The sequence below is a fragment of the Sinocyclocheilus grahami genome, unplaced genomic scaffold (assembly GCF_001515645.1).
Source record: "Sinocyclocheilus grahami isolate Dianchi unplaced genomic scaffold, SAMN03320097.WGS_v1.1 scaffold1140.1, whole genome shotgun sequence".
Lineage (NCBI taxonomy): Eukaryota > Metazoa > Chordata > Actinopteri > Cypriniformes > Cyprinidae > Sinocyclocheilus > Sinocyclocheilus grahami.
In genome coordinates, this window is record NW_015506319.1 from 58255 (window position 1) to 73813 (window position 15559).

General features: G+C 35.3%; 1 protein-coding gene across 10 annotated transcripts in view; it reads left to right on the forward strand.

Annotated features, from left to right (window-relative positions):
• The window catches only part of LOC107567280 (CAP-Gly domain-containing linker protein 1-like), a 70523-nt gene that overhangs the window by 10265 nt on the left and 44699 nt on the right, over positions 1–15559 (forward strand). For 8 of the 10 annotated variants that reach the window (XR_001606620.1, XM_016252932.1, XM_016252931.1 and 5 more), the window contains exons 2-6: positions 4368–4625; positions 5159–5637; positions 11655–11779; positions 11855–12071; positions 14314–14511. Coding sequence is in view for 9 of the 10 variants with exons in the window: in XM_016252932.1 (XP_016108418.1) it covers positions 4535–4625; positions 5159–5637; positions 11655–11779; positions 11855–12071; positions 14314–14511 (1110 nt within the window). In the remaining variant the exon portion in view is untranslated. The remainder of the gene's footprint in view (positions 1–4367; positions 4626–5158; positions 5638–11654; positions 11780–11854; positions 12072–14313; positions 14512–15559) is intronic. The other 2 variants (XM_016252926.1, XM_016252927.1) reach the window with 1 other exon arrangement.

The following is a 15559-nucleotide window of genomic DNA, read 5'->3' on the forward strand; positions in this document are numbered from 1 at the left end:
AGTGATGCGCCGATCATAGCTGATTCAGAATTCAGATTTTCTTTTCTTTCTTTTTTTTTTTTTTTTTAACTAGCAAATTGGATACTGATACTGATTTTTAAGCAAATTTATTTATTGGCTATTTGCTTTATAACAAACAAACTGGCTTTAAACAAAAATATCTAGCCATTTGAAATGAGAGGCAACCACTGCATTTTAATCATGATCTGCACGGGCAGTTGTTTTTGATTTGATTTAGATTAATTTCAGGATTTAAAAAAAAAACAGTATGCTCTGACTTTAGGTGTTATTTATTTATTTGCTACATAAAACATCTGCACGAAACAAAAACAGCAGGTCTGAATGAGACGGATTCTCTGACAGCAGGTGGCGCCTATGAACAGGGTTGCCAGGTTTTCGCAATAAAACTAGTCCAATCGCGTTTCGAGGAGGGTTCCCCTGTAAAAATCGCATTCCAGGGGTAAAATACACATTTTTCGGTGGGGATCTTCCAGTAAAATTTGCATTCCACGGGCTAAATATCACGTTATTGGGGTCGCTTCAACCTGCGGACATGAACAACAACCCGCGGCAACAGTGTTAAGTAGCCCAATTCCCCAAGTAGGTATAACTGCAGACCGGAGATCTCCAAAATGGGGCGTGAACTCCAAAAGTGGGCAGAACCTCCAAAATGGGGCGGGGTCTCCTCGAGCAAAGACTTTCACCATTGGCTCTGGCTCCAGCCAATTGTTATTGACTTACATTTCAAAATAAATTTGTATAAATTAAACATTGTTTCTAGTTCATCTAAAATAAAATATGCTATATAAGTAAATATTCTTCGTGAGAGCAGAGCCCAAAGCTTGTGGCCAGTGGTGTTTGAACCGTCGCAGCGCAACGATTTAACTCTATCGCTTTGTTCTAAGCAACGGGGGCATCCCGGGGCTCGAAATTCACAGGGTAGGAGGGGGTAGTGACGCTGGGTGTAACTAAAAAGGTGCCATTGTCCGGCTCTGAACTTTTATAACGAATATCTCTTTGGATTTGAGACTTTAGTCTTTGCAACTTTACAGATCTTCTTTATGCACCAAGAGCTTGTAACACTCTAAAGGGAAAGGAAAAATTGAAATCGCATCATATGACCCCTTTAATTGACACAACCAATAACATCTTTAGAATCAGCTGTGGGGCGGAGTTTGCACTGAAGCGGATTGGGGGAAAAAATTGTGCATGCGTGTCATGTGCCTGTCTGTCAATGGGAGGAAGCCACGCCCTATTTTGGAGCTCCCACCCAGTTTTGGAGTTCCCGCCCCCATTTGGAGATCTCCAGGCTGCAGTTATACCCTTCTCCAATTCCGCGGGAAGACCGCAGACTTGGCAACACTGCTTATGAACCGACCCCACTATAGCGTTTCCTTGTTTACTGCTGTAAACAAAGCAGAGCTGCACTTTATACGGTGAAGAAAATGCCATTGCCATCGAAACTTTTCTCAAGACAATACCCTTCAGTGATACATTAATATAACCCCATAAATGTAATGCATTTTTGTACTTATTTTACAGTTTTTTTCAGGATCTACTGGGACAGTGATAAAGATCTACCAGTCGATTGATTTTTACCGGTATATTGCAAACGATAAGATATCACCCATCCCTAGTGCGCTCGCTGTTCTCACAAAACACATCGCACAAGTACTGAACGGAGTAGTCTTTCGCACCCAAATGCTTTTTAATCGCTTGAATTTTGAAATTAACAAGTCTTAAAAACACATGCAAATGATAGAATGTTGTGACAACGCTGCAGTGGCCCGATCGGGCAAGTGACAAATCCGTCTACTGTCCTGAACGTCTTTCTTGCTGGCCCCGGGCCATCGGGCAGTCCTTATTGTCGAACCCTGCTTTCTACTTAGACTCTGTTATTGCAGTGTTGTTTACAGGAATTCAGTCAGTTTTTATTGTTTTTGTATTATTGTTTTAATTCTAATAATTGCTATTATTATTAAAATTAGATGTTTTTATTATAAAAAAATCTAATAATTCAATCTAGTAGATTAGTAAAATTACATAATTACATTACTGATATTTGTCTTAATTTTTTAGTTTTTGTTGTTGTTTTTATTGTAAGCAATTCAAACTGTATAGCAGCACATGAAATATTTTTGCAATCAAATATTTTTCAGCAATCACAAGTGACTTTTGTAATCACACAAAGTAGGGATGCATGATGTATCATGATACAATATATCTGTGGCCGATAGATTACTGACCAGTAGTTGGGAAAAATAAAATTATTATTTTTTTCATCAGTGAAATTTCTGGGATAAGTTTAGGTATATTTGCGTTCACCAGAGAATTAGTCTCTAAGTACTTGCAGCTTTTCTCATTTCAGATGATCTCAATCACATGTGCAGCATGTGTGACCAGGAGTATGTGTAGCCAAGTTATCATGTCATTTCACTCTGTGGGGATTATTACAGAATCTTTGCACCATGTTATGTTATTTTTTGCACTCATCTAAACCATGATAATCTGCCGTAAGTAAAGATATGGCATTTGAAGTACTTAGTTTATGGGTCAGTCCATCTCATAGCGGTTTAGTAGAGGTTACGTGACCATTATTGTCATCCATTTTGAGTCTGATGAAAGAAAAACAGTATTTTTAAAAATATATTTTGTGTAGAAAATAAGATTTTCATTCACAGTTGTTTACACATTTACATTTTTAAATTGCGATTTGACTTTTTACAGGTTGTTTGTTCCAACTGGTTTGTTTCAACTGACTTTTCACTTATTGTCATAAATGCTTGCGAAAGGCAACCACAAAAGATAATTATTACATTGGTGTGTTACAGTTTGAAGTGGAATACAGCAAATTCTACAGTAAGGGTCAAACTGTTTTCAACTATGCAATTTCAAGAATGACTCTCAAAATAATTATTTTGTGAATTCACTCCCACATTTAAATGCGGCTAATGAATATTTGTCAGTCATATGTTATTTGACATGTGGGATCACAGAATGAAACAGTGACAAACCTCATTAACTCATTAAGTCAGCCATATGCATTTGCACATGGCTTAATGTGAATATTTCAGTGTGACAGATATAGTGACATCAAATTGTTAGAAACACATATGCAATGACATCATTATACAACAATCAGTGCAAAGGAAGGGCTGCAATTGTTTATTGAAATGAACTGTCTGAAAGAACAAGTGACAAAATAAAAAAGGCTGTAAAAAAAAGGAGTCGATTTCCTTTGATGGAATCAAGTCTTGATCCCAGTGCCTTGTAAACAATTCTTTTTCAATTTGTCTGAAGTGTCACTCACTTTACTTCAGCACAAGCTCACTAACTACTTTTTAATGGCTAATTCTTGATAGCCGTTTTATATATAAAAGCCTGTACTTAAAGGCACAATATGTAATTTTCGACGCTAGAGGGTGCATATTCAAAATAAACAAATAGACAAATGCGTAGTTTGATGACGTGTGACTGAGTGTGGAATCATGGGAGTTGTGGTCTTCATCCCCACAGCCGATGCAATCCGACGGGACTCGGACAGAAATCATGTTAATTGATGAGCTAATGATTTATTAATGTAGTAGAATGAAGCAGGGTGAGGCTGAAAGCTGTCGAAGCGAAATGAGGCCGCTGAACGAGCACGACACACGGCTCGAAAGCAGCGGAGCTTTTATTATGCCACAGTCAACCGCTTCCGCTCCTTCAGGTTGTGAGTATGTGGGGGGGGAAAAAGCAGCACTATTTTATCATACTAGATACATTTGAAAGTTCTGTTACTATGCTACTCTGTGCGGTCGTCACCAGTCTATTAAAACGCACAACATATTAAAGCGTGTTTTGGTATTTACATGTTTTCTACAAAACAAAACCGGAAATCGAGGGGTTATGACGTCATTGGCAGGCGACACAATGACACTATAGACACGCTCCGTGTCATCAGTTAAAATTGCTTGTTTCTCTGGATTTAAACATTCTTCGAAACATTTGGGATAATGTAAGTACACAAGTCAGCAAAATATATAACACTGTTCTAGTGGTTTTTGGATATTTTAATAAAAAAATCTTACATATTTTGCCTTTAATATAAATACTTGAGTGTAGGACTTACTTTCTGTATAGAGATAGCTTTGTTGCGCAGTAGAAAACACTGTCAGCACATCGGAAGCTTGCTTTTACATATTGCTTGTGTGCAGTGTGAAATGGGTTTTACACTACACTCAACTCCACCAACATACCAATGAAACAATGTGTTTGTTGTGTTGCATGAAATTACTGAAACGGCAGAAAGCAAGACACATCCTTGCATATATCATGCATGCTATATCATATACGCTCATATATTTCTATTTTCTTTCTCTGCACAGACACTGCTGCACCCCTTTCTCCCTCAAATTTTTTTTAAAAAATTGAAATAAATTTTTTATATATTTTTTATTTTTTTGCTTTTTCCTACACTGTTGCTCCAAACTCAACAGTCAATGTTTGTTGGAGAGGAAACGTGCAAGTATAGACGGACCATTTCAGAGCAACAATGAGCACATCAAAACCCAGTGGACTCAAAGCACCCAGCAAAATTGGCAGACAAGCCAATGCTGGGGTCACAAAGACGTCTCCTTCTGTAGGTAAGAGCCATCTCTTTTTACCGTATATAAATATATCATTAATAATATTGTTTCTGAAGTAGCTCTGTCAAAAATGGTTTTATTTAATTTAATTTAATCTATTTGTTTTTAGCATTTTCTGTACTGTTAAAATCAATGGGAACCAGCAACTGTTTGGTTACCAATATTCATCAAAATATCTTATGTTCCATAGAAGCAAGAAACTGTCTAATTTTTGGGTGAACTAACCCTTTAAGGTTCACTTTACTACCTTATTTTTGTAATTTCAAATCTAAAAGTTATTGTAAAAAATTATTTCTGTAGTCATATGGCTGTTTAATGTGTTTAAATGACTTGTTAGGAAAACCAGACTTGCAGTGACCCATTGCAGGGTCAAAAATAAAAGTTTTTAAATTTGATTATTAATTAATAATGACATAATGACAGTTTGTATATCAAGTACAGAATCAGTAAGTGCATTGTGGTAGTTGGAATTTTGAACAAAGCCTATTTCTTTCCTTCCTTTGGAACTGGTGCTTCTAAACCAACACAAGGTGACAAATCCTCAGCTGAAGCCCAAGATGCAGGAGAGCAGTTCAAGATCGAGGATCGTGTCTGGGTTAACGGCAACAAGCCAGGTGTCATTCAGTTTTTAGGAGAGACCCAGTTTGCCCCGGGCCAGTGGGCTGGAATTGTACTTGATGAGCCAATTGGGAAAAACGATGGTTCTGTGTCAGGTGTGCGCTATTTTCAGTGTGAACCGTTGAAGGGTATTTTCACACGGCCGTCCAAGCTTTCACGCACAGAAGGTGAGGAGGACAGCACAACGACGGCTCCTCCGTCCCGTGCTGCATCACCCACACCCTCTACTACATCAGTGTCTGCTTCAACCAAGAAACCAGCTTCACCCACTAAAGCTGCTACACCAGCCTCAGACCTGGTGCGGTCAAAGAGCGAGTCAGTGTCCAATCTGTCAGAGACTGGATCGGTCAAGAAAGGTGATCGGGAGCTAAAGATCAACGATCGAGTGCTGGTGAGAGTGTTGTGATGGTATAGTGATGAGCATTATTGTGTGTCAGGTTAGGATAATTCAAATATTTAAGATTCCAGATTCAGTTCCAATCCTGCTCTGCACATTTTGTATGCCTCTCTTATCTGACACGCTCAGTTCAGTTCATGGATCTCTCTCTTCTTAAAACTGATGATCTGAATCAGGTGTTAAATAAGGGAGATATACAAAATGTGCTGAGTAGAGGGGGATCCCAGGATTGGAATTGAGAACCAGTGATTTACGGCATTTTTTTTAAACAGCATTTTACAAGTTCCTTTATACTCATTATTTATGCATGTTTTATGATTAATTGAGAGATTGCAGTCCATTTCTATGAAGCCTGTACAGTATTTATAATGCATTATAAGGACATTTTTTAGGCATTATAATGCATTTATAATTCCATTAAAAATGTTGTTGTATCATCTGAATAATCTACACAGTTATATAACATTGCAAGCTACAGTACAAATATTTATCTTGAATTTGTTTCCTCAAGCTTTTAATGATTCCAATCTTTAGACAAGTAATGTGTTTTAAAACATATTTTATGCACACCAAGGATCCATTTATTTATCAATAAATGCAAAGCAATAATAATGTGAAATATTACAACACAAGAACTGTTTTCTTAATTTTATATAATTTTAAAATGTAATTTATTCATGTGATGCAAAGCTGAATTTTCAGCTTCCTTACTCCAGTCTTCAGTTTCACATGATCCTTCCGAATCATGCAATCTGAAGTTAAAAATATAAGTTAAAAAGTAAGATAAATTAATACCTTTATTCAACAAGGACACACTAAATTATTCTAAAGTGACATTAAAGAAATGTTTCATTTAAAAAATTTTTATTTCAAATGAATATGGTTCTTTTGAACGTTCTTTTCATCAAAGAATCCTGAAAAGGTATGTTTTCCAAAAATATTAGGCATGCAGTTGTTTTCAATATTGATACCAAATCTGCGTATTAGAAAGTTTTCTAAAGGATCATGTGACACTGAAACATAAGAAATGTCTTTTTAAAAATCGTTTAAAAATCTTTGATCGGTAGTGTAAAAGCTTAAAGGGGGTCATATGATGCGATTTCAATTTTTCCTTTCTCTTTGGATCACAAATGCAGACATGGCTTTATGTTTATGCTGTGTGATGTAACGCAACGCGTAAAAAGACAGTATAAGTCATTATAGTCTGTAATTATGTCCCCACTAGATGCAACAAATGCCTCGTATTTAATGGGTTTTAATGTTTTTGTCTCGTTGCTACACGGCATGACAGTATGTTAACAGGCGTAACATTTCCGTCACACACTTGAGGTATTCGGCCAATCAAAACACGCTGGATAGCTGGCCAATCAGAGCACACCTCGCTTTTCAGACCGATGAGCTTTGTAAACATCGACGTGTTTCAGAAAGGTGGGGCATAGAGAAGAAACAATAATGTACAGTATGTGGAAAATAATGTGTTTATTTAACCTTAAACCGCATAAACACATTTCATTACACCAAATACACAAAATAATGTTCTTTTTAGCAGCATCATATGACCCCTTTAAGGATTTGGCATGCTAAAACCTAGACGGTTTGAATATTTGAAACTGAAGCATTCAAGATAAATGTTTGTATTGTAACGTGTAGTGTTAGCTGGTTCTTGTGAAGTGTGAATACTCTGAAGTAACTATTTCACTTAGCAGCAGGATCTGTTGCTCCTTTGTCTCAATTTCTCAGCAGTCGCAATATGAGAAGCCTCATATGAAATGGAATGTGAGAGTTCAAATTGCAGTATATGATAAAATTATCACAATATATATTTTTGGCAAAGTTGTGCAGCTGTATAATATAATTGTAAAATAAAAACAATCAAAATAAAATATATTTTATGTTTACTTAGGACTGGACAATAATTCAATATCAATATGTATCGCGATATAATTTTTTTTCAAAAGCGGTGATATTTTTAAACACATTACCGATATTTCGATATACATTACCAGTGTTTCCCATACATTGATTTATTTGTGGCCTTTGATTTTCGTTGAGCACTGCACGTTTCAAAATCATAACATGGCGCGGGTGTTTTATATGAATGTATCTCTGAAGGAAACCGACTGTCTTCAGAAAAGTTTCTATGACATATTAATTTTTATCTGATAAAGTAGTGTTCATGAGCGGAGCTGCTTTGATAACAGTCATTACTGGAGAAACCGCTAGTTTTATCACTCTAAAAGCGCCTCCTGCTGGCAGAGAATGAATTTGCATTTTCAATAATAAGCCCGTCTCCAGCAACATGTTTTTGTTGTTGCTCAATTTTTGTTTTCTGCAGCAACTCAGAGCACTTTTCATATTCTTTATCCTGGCTGAAGCACATTTGTTTCAATCTATAAGAATAATCAGCCTACACTACCTGTCAAAAGGTTTTTTTTAACAGTAAGATTTTTAATGTATTTTTTTAAGAATTCTCTTCTGCTCACCAAGGCTGCATTTATTTGATCCAAAGTACAGCAAAAACAGTACAATTTTGAATTATTTTTACTATTTAAAATAACTGCTTTCTATTTGAAAGTAGTTATTTTAAATCTTCAGAAATCATTCTAATATACTGATTAGCTGATTATCAATATTTAAAACAGTTGAGAATTGTTTTTTTCTTTTCAGGATTCTTTGATGAATAGAAAGATCCAAAGATCAGTATTTATCTGAAATAAAAAGCTTTTATAACATTGTACACTATTCCATTCAAAAGCTTGGAGTCAGTATAATTTTAATTTTTTGGGGAAAGGAATTATAGAAATTTTATTTAGCGCTGCAATTTTATTTTATTTATAATACTTTTATTTAGTTACTTTTATCAAAAAAGATAATAATGTTACAAAAGATTTCTATTTCAGATAAAATGCTGTTCTTCTGAACCTTCTATTCATCAAATAAACCTGAAAAAAATCTACTCCGCTGTTTTCAACATCATAATAATAAATGTTTTTTGAGCAGCAAATCAGAATATTAGAATGACACTAAATTATTCTAAAGTGACATTAAAGAAATGTTTCATTTAAAAAATTTTTATTTCAAATGAATATGGTTCTTTTGAACGTTCTTTTCATCAAAGAATCCTGAAAAGGTATGTTTTCCAAAAATATTAGGCATGCAGTTGTTTTCAATATTGATACCAAATCTGCGTATTAGAAAGTTTTCTAAAGGATCATGTGACACTGAAACATAAGAAATGTCTTTTTAAAAATCGTTTAAAAATCTTTGATCGGTAGTGTAAAAGCTTAAAGGGGGTCATATGATGCGATTTCAATTTTTCCTTTCTCTTTGGATCACAAATGCAGACATGGCTTTATGTTTATGCTGTGTGATGTAACGCAACGCGTAAAAAGACAGTATAAGTCATTATAGTCTGTAATTATGTCCCCACTAGATGCAACAAATGCCTCGTATTTAATGGGTTTTAATGTTTTTGTCTCGTTGCTACACGGCATCACAGTATGTTAACAGGCGTAACATTTCCGTCACACACTTGAGGTATTCGGCCAATCAAAACACGCTGGATAGCTGGCCAATCAGAGCACACCTCGCTTTTCAGACCGATGAGCTTTGTAAACATCGACGTGTTTCAGAAAGGTGGGGCATAGAGAAGAAACAATAATGTACAGTATGTGGAAAATAATGTGTTTATTTAACCTTAAACCGCATAAACACATTTCATTACACCAAATACACAAAATAATGTTCTTTTTAGCAGCATCATATGACCCCTTTAAGGATTTGGCATGCTAAAACCTAGACGGTTTGAATATTTGAAACTGAAGCATTCAAGATAAATGTTTGTATTGTAACGTGTAGTGTTAGCTGGTTCTTGTGAAGTGTGAATACTCTGAAGTAACTATTTCACTTAGCAGCAGGATCTGTTGCTCCTTTGTCTCAATTTCTCAGCAGTCGCAATATGAGAAGCCTCATATGAAATGGAATGTGAGAGTTCAAATTGCAGTATATGATAAAATTATCACAATATATATTTTTGGCAAAGTTGTGCAGCTGTATAATATAATTGTAAAATAAAAACAATCAAAATAAAATATATTTTATGTTTACTTAGGACTGGACAATAATTCAATATCAATATGTATCGCGATATAATTTTTTTTCAAAAGCGGTGATATTTTTAAACACATTACCGATATTTCGATATACATTACCAGTGTTTCCCATACATTGATTTATTTGTGGCCTTTGATTTTCGTTGAGCACTGCACGTTTCAAAATCATAACATGGCGCGGGTGTTTTATATGAATGTATCTCTGAAGGAAACCGACTGTCTTCAGAAAAGTTTCTATGACATATTAATTTTTATCTGATAAAGTAGTGTTCATGAGCGGAGCTGCTTTGATAACAGTCATTACTGGAGAAACCGCTAGTTTTATCACTCTAAAAGCGCCTCCTGCTGGCAGAGAATGAATTTGCATTTTCAATAATAAGCCCGTCTCCAGCAACATGTTTTTGTTGTTGCTCAATTTTTGTTTTCTGCAGCAACTCAGAGCACTTTTCATATTCTTTATCCTGGCTGAAGCACATTTGTTTCAATCTATAAGAATAATCAGCCTACACTACCTGTCAAAAGGTTTTTTTTAACAGTAAGATTTTTAATGTATTTTTTTAAGAATTCTCTTCTGCTCACCAAGGCTGCATTTATTTGATCCAAAGTACAGCAAAAACAGTACAATTTTGAATTATTTTTACTATTTAAAATAACTGCTTTCTATTTGAAAGTAGTTATTTTAAATCTTCAGAAATCATTCTAATATACTGATTAGCTGATTATCAATATTTAAAACAGTTGAGAATTGTTTTTTTCTTTTCAGGATTCTTTGATGAATAGAAAGATCCAAAGATCAGTATTTATCTGAAATAAAAAGCTTTTATAACATTGTACACTATTCCATTCAAAAGCTTGGAGTCAGTATAATTTTAATTTTTTGGGGAAAGGAATTATAGAAATTTTATTTAGCGCTGCAATTTTATTTTATTTATAATACTTTTATTTAGTTACTTTTATCAAAAAAGATAATAATGTTACAAAAGATTTCTATTTCAGATAAAATGCTGTTCTTCTGAACCTTCTATTCATCAAATAAACCTGAAAAAAATCTACCCTTTTGTTTTCAACAATAATAATAAATGTTTTTGAGCAGCAAATCAGAATATTAAAATGATTTCTGAAGGATCATGTGACAATGGAGACTGAAGTAATGATGCTGAAAATTCAGTATTGCATCACAGGAATAAATCACATTTTAAAATATTTTAAAATAGAAAACAGTTATTTTAAATGGTAAAAAAAAATCAAAATGTTACTGTTTTTGCTGTATTTTGGATCAAATTAGTGCAGGCTTGGTAAGCAGAAGAGAATTCTTTAAAAAACATAAAAAATCTTACTGTTCAAAAACTTTTGACTGGTAGTGTATGTCAGCCTATAGTTTGATATAAGGTAAACATTAATTAATTTTTTTCTTAAATATTATATAGTTGTATAGGAGGAGGTTTCATAGACTTGGAAACTTCAAGTTTTTAGGTACAGACATCTGTTATGGGTGTTCTTAGCAGTTTTTATGAGGCTTTTAAAAAAAATTGTGTTCATATCGATATCGTAATTATATCGTATCAACCGAAATTAAGAAATATATTGTGATATAAATTTTGTCCATATCGTCCAGCCCTGTGTTTAATTGCTTCACATGTTATGTATGCATTATGATACCTGATAATGCCTTTATATTGCATTCTAAATACAGGCTTCATAATAAAAATAAGTGATGGCGAGCCTCTTAATATCAATCAGAATAAACTAAGTATTAAACTTTAAACTCTGTCTCGAGAAACATTGTACCAGTGAATTATCAGGCTATTACAGTGAAGCTGCTGTTTCAAATATTCCACTGTTTAGGAGTCCTGTGTATCAGAATGCATGTTAAGTCCTTGTTTCCTTCACATATTTTAGGTTGCTGGCACAAAAGCTGGTGTAGTGCGTTTCTTAGGCGAAACCGATTTTGCCAAGGGTGAGTGGTGTGGAGTTGAGCTGGATGAGCCCTTGGGAAAGAACGATGGTGCTGTGGCTGGAACCAGGTACTGTGGCCTGTTCTTACATTTACCCTTTACATACGAAAAGAGTTTTTCATTAATGGATTTGTGTATCATCAGGTATTTCCAGTGTCAGCCCAAATACGGTCTGTTTGCACCAGTGCACAAGGTGACCCGTATAGGTTTTCCCTCCACTACCCCAGCCAAGGCAAAGACCACTGTGCGGAAGACAGCGGCCACACCATCAGGACTAAAACGCAGCCCCAGTGCCTCCTCCATCAGCTCCATGAGTTCTGTGGCCTCATCTGCTAGTTGCAAGCCAAGCCGAACAGGACTAGTGAGTTACATTCATTCTCATATGCATACATGTCTTTGGTTACATAACTTTGGCATGCTTAGCTGGGCCAAAATGTGTAATTTCTGGGATATTAGCAGCACCAAAAGGCAACTACAAAACCATTTCCCAGACTGTGTTTTTCCATCAGCTATTTTTTGGCAAACGTTAGTGTTTGGCAAACTCAAGCGATTGATTTGAGCCAGTTGACAAGCCAGGTGTCAAACAAATAGGGCAATGTTTTGATGGCAGAGTAACATGAACAAATTCACTGATCTGCTGCACTGTTTTAGTGTGCAGCATTTCAGGGAAACCAACTTACAAATGGGTTTCCTAGGCAAATGCCTGTTTTCTACCCAAATAAGGCTTGTTATATCATTTTGAAAATGCCTATTTTGAGTGGAAGCAGAAACATGCTATTTACGTGCATGTCTCTTTAAATGCAAATAAGATGCTTCTGCCTGCTCCCTTTTCCAGAATAGGGTTGTGCCTTTACAGCTCATACCTCAGATACTCTGCCAAAAACAAACAAACGTCTGTTTGGTTTTGATTATCATGTCTATCACGCTGAAATTATGCGTTTAAAATCCATATCAGTTTAAAATTCTGATATATGTTTTTTTTGAGTGCATCCGCAGAATGCACACAGAAAACGGCTGTCACACGGCATGTGAATACTCTCTTTCATGACTTATTGTGCTTAAACTGTCAAATACACACAAGTTTGTTAAAAACAAACATAAGTTACAAAAACACAGTTGGTTATGTCTGTGAAGGTAAACCGATGGAAAGAAATTGCATGTTTATATTAGGGATGTGCGGGTCTAGTCGACTAAACGGTACAGCTCCTACTAGTCGACACTGAAAACAATAGTCGATAACACATAATTATCATTCAAATTACCATCATTTTATGTTACCATCAAATTACCATTGTTACATTTAAAATAAAACATTTGAAAAATAATACATTATTTTTAAAAGTGTATCTGGGCGTAAACTAAATTTTTACCTTAATATAACGTTATATGAAGATTCAGAATTCTGTGTGGCTATTGATTGATTTTCCATTGTTCTGCATTTCCCTAGCTGATTTTAATAAATAAGCATTGGCTGACGTTGAGTGTGTGCTCTTGTTTTTTTATTTTTTTTAACGAGCGCCTAAAATTAAATGATAACGCGAGGCAAGCGTACGGCATAATTGTGACCTATTTTTAGCGGAATTCATTGAGGGATTTGTGATTCATAGATGAAGTATTTCAAATGTAGGCTATTATATACACACACACAACGTTTTTTTTTCTTAACCATCTTTTGGGGGTTTCTTGCTTTTAGACTAACAAAACTGCCATTTAACTTCCCTAGTTAGGGCCCGAGCACCTAGTTAGGGCTGAGCACTGCTTAATATAACATATATAACATATCTGCTTATATTAGATCTGTGTATTAAGTGACAACAGCGTAATATACAGTCCCTATACTGCTGTCTAAGCTGTTAATATGACCCAAACAATAAAATAAACAGAAATCACTTGAATGAATCATTTCTGTAGCTCTTATAAGACATTTCTTACTTGAATGCTGCTTTTAAATGCTCTAGCATGAAGATAAACATGGCGGATTGTGTGCGGCTCATTCAGGGCGGGATCTCTGCTAAAACAGCAGTGTACGTCAACAGTTGTGGGTGGGGCTTGTAAAATGTGACATCACATTTGACGTATTCTGCCAACGACTTGTTCTAAGACACTGCTTATGATTAATGGGAATAAAAAAAAAAAAGTTTTGAAAATTTTTTTATCATTATAGGGTGGTTGTGTGGGGACACTGCCAACACACATTTATGTTCAAACAACATGTAAAAGTGAATTTTGCATAATAGGTGCCCTTTAAATGGCAGCCTTTTACCATTTGTAATCTAAGCCATTTCACGATTCTGTTTTTTTGATTAATTGTTCTGCTGTAATTATAAAAATGCACAGAATGTGTTCGGTCTGATAGCAGGGTCAAATTTTCCAGCATTCTGCCTTCAGTTTATCTAAACATATAAGGTTCTTCTGCAGTTGTATGGAATCAAAGCCCAGTGTAAATGTAGCTTTAATGGTTCTAAAAATGTTGTGAACACCTGCTTAATTTGTAACTAAGTCTAGCTTTAGAGCGAAGGTCATATCTGAAAACTATATATTATATGAAACGGGCATTACAGTATCTGTAATTTTAAAGATCCTGAATGAATTTCTCTCTGAAGTTGACAGAGACGTCTACAAGGTATGCGAGGAAGATCTCTGGCACTACGGCACTTCAGGAAGCCCTGAAGGAGAAACAGCAACACATTGAGCAACTCCTTGCCGAGCGTGACCTGGAGAGAGCTGAGGTTGCCAAGGCAACCAGCCATGTGGGCGAAGTGGAGCAAGAGCTTACGTTACTGAGAGAAGGCCAGGAGCAGGTTAGACCCAGCTGTGTCTTCTTTTATCTGTTTATTTATTTTTTATCAAGTAAGGAATAAGTGATAACAGGCCATTGAATTATAGAAAAATAATGCGTGGTAATGCCCCAACACAAAGCTGGTGTTTTTTTTTCTGTTATTTTTTTCTGTAACTTTCTTAATCAGCCTATTGTCAGTTACCACACCTCAAGACATTTTTCAGGTTTTTGTCCTTAAAACGGTCTTCTAAATGAGTTTATTACATATTATATCTCAGTGCTCCCTTGCGATTTCTAAACTGTCTTTTATGAACTAGTAACACAGGATTAAGCCATTGTATGCAGAAGGCTGCAAGGCACTTTGAAATTATTGAAATAATTTAGCAAAATGCTCTAGAAATATAATGTGGTCAATACCTCAGTTAAGCTACTTTAGCCTTTTTTAGTCTTTCTGCTTCACAATTTTACATTTAATTCAATGTTTTACATGTCCTTTTTGTATTTTGTGTTACTAAGTACAAATTATTTTTAGACCAATTTTTTTTTCATTGTAGAAAAATAATTAGTAGCTTAAGACTGGAATACAATACACGACTTTTAAAATCTGAACCAATTTAAAACATGCACCTTGTTGATAGGAGGTGCATGACAAATAAAAACAATGTGTGTTCTAAAATCAGCCTAAAATATATAACATGTTTGATATCCTCCGACTGGATGTATTCATAGTCTGAAGCTAACAAATCAGAGACTGTGACCATCATATACGGTGCGATATTCTATGAAATCTGTCAACTCAAATCTGAAGACTGGCTCTGACTTTCGGCAACTAAAATCTGCTTCACCAGACTCTTAAGCTGCATGGGCAAAAATTGTGTAGTATATTCCAGCCTTTAGAATGTTTGTCAGCTCATCAGATGCAATCATTCCGAGTACTTTTCTGGATGCAATTCAGAAATGAGCTGTAGCCAAATGTGTTTTAAGCTGTAGATACTTTTGAGTGTGTAACAGAAGAGTATGCAAGTTTTGGACCGCTGATATTGAGGTTACAGTTCTGGGACTACTTTATT